Source organism: Phascolarctos cinereus, unplaced genomic scaffold (assembly GCF_003287225.1).
Source record: "Phascolarctos cinereus isolate Bilbo 61053 unplaced genomic scaffold, phaCin_HiC Scaffold_5;HRSCAF=322, whole genome shotgun sequence".
NCBI classification, from domain to species: domain Eukaryota; kingdom Metazoa; phylum Chordata; class Mammalia; order Diprotodontia; family Phascolarctidae; genus Phascolarctos; species Phascolarctos cinereus.
Window position 1 is genome coordinate 123,891,420 of NW_027555958.1, and position 1,843 is coordinate 123,893,262.

Below are 1,843 nucleotides of genomic sequence, written 5' to 3' on the forward strand. Positions count from 1 at the left end.
ACCAGGAAAATTAGGTATTCTGTGGTAAATAATGAACTGACCTCGAGCAAATCACTTACCCTCTCAGTACTACAAGACTGTAAACTTTAGAAGAGCTACTGATTTACAATCTCAGTAGAAGTTGTTGACACTATTAAAGTCTCAGGTTTGGGAAAACAAAACAAAATAAAAAATTGTATATGAGATATGCATTAAATCACAGAATGTTTAAAGAAGTAAAGAACCTTGGAGATCATATGATCCAACTTGCTCACATTACATATGAAGAAACCAAGACAGAGAGTTTAAATGACTTATCTGTGCTCACTCAGCTAGTAAGAGGCATAGCAAGGAAGTGAACTCAGCTTTCCTGACTCCAAACCCAGGGCTCTTTCAACTGAAGTCGATTTTTCATTCTGAAAATAAGTTCATGGAGGAGCAATTTATCCAGAGAATTTTGCCACTTAAGACCACTTTGATGGCTTTCCGAAACCAAGGGTAAAAGAAAGCATATATCAAAGGGTTGATGGCAGAGTTTGAGTATGCAAACCAAATCATAATGTCAAAAGCAAGAGGTGGGGTTATGTAACCAAAAAAAGCATCAATTGTTCCAGTGATAAAATAAGGGGACCAGAATACCAAGAAAGCCATTACTGCTATTCCCAGAGTCACAGCTGCTTTTCTCTCCCTTTTTGATACTTTGTCACCCTCTGAAGACATTTGGTTACCCACTTGTTCAATCTTTCTGGCTTGTAGTTTAGCTACAGCAAAAATCTTGCTATTCAAACATATCATGATAAGGAAAGGTATAAAATAAAGGACAGAAGATATAATTACCCAAGTTTTGTTAAACATTATTTGACAATTTCCTTCACAATGGAGAGCATGCACTACTTGCTCCAGTCCTTCTTCATTTGCACCAGTGTACAGTAATGAGAAACTGTACAAGAAGGCAGACGTCCAGCTAAGAGCTATGAATGACCTTGACAGAGATACCGTGAATCTGATTGGGTAAAGCAAAGGGTCAGTAATGGCCACATATCGATCAACAGAGATAAAGCACAAGTTAAACATAGATGCTAAACAAAAACAGATATCTAAACTGGAGTGAAACTTGCAGAATCTGTCCCCAAAGTACCAACATGTTTCAACAGACCGTACCATGCTGAAGGGAAGAACAGTCAATCCCAAAGAACAATCAGCACAGGCCAAGGATACAACCAAGAAATTGGAAGGAGAATGAAGTTGTTTGAAATAGATAATTGAAAAAATTACCAGAAGGTTTCCACCTACTGTAAGGATTGTGATAAAGCCCAAGATGCCATAGAGGCTGGTCCGAATGCCAAGAGACCATGGAGTCTTCATACAGGAACCACTGATGTTGTGAAAGCAGAACTGAACATCTCCACTTTGTTGGTTGGTAGAAGCCATATTTTTTTCTTTCGCAATTCTCTTGATTTCAGATTTTCTAGTTTCTAGAATGATACAAATAAACCAGTTTCAATTTAAGGCTTAGAAGTTAAGATAAGATTATGGGATCTTTTCAACACAAGAAAAATCTTCATTTTCTCCTGATGTGTAATTCTTGGGGTTTGGGTATGCTGCATTTGGAAGGCCAAACTTACACAGAATGTCTAATCTGTATATATACTTCCTTTCAAAATTATCAGAAAGAAATAACTTGTGGAAGTAGAAAGAAACAAAATAAAATAAAATCCTGGTTTTATATACTAATTAGAAGTCAATTATTTTGAATCACCTTATCTTTTGTCTTATGAAACCCTATTTCCCCCAATAAACCAGTGTTTGAAGTAATCACTAAAAGTACCTTACGTGTATTTATATTTTTCCCCTTGACTTATTT

At 36.3% G+C, this 1,843-nt stretch overlaps 1 protein-coding gene across 1 annotated transcript; it reads right to left on the bottom strand.

Moving 5' to 3' along the window:
* Positions 1 to 390: 390 nt before the first annotated feature.
* LOC144457910 (trace amine-associated receptor 7a-like) lies at positions 391 to 1,428 on the bottom strand. The gene has a single exon (XM_078156760.1). It carries the CDS (start codon positions 1,408 to 1,410, stop codon positions 391 to 393), a length of 1,020 nt encoding a protein of 339 aa, XP_078012886.1. The 5' UTR covers positions 1,411 to 1,428.
* Between the last annotated feature and the right edge of the window lie 415 nt (positions 1,429 to 1,843).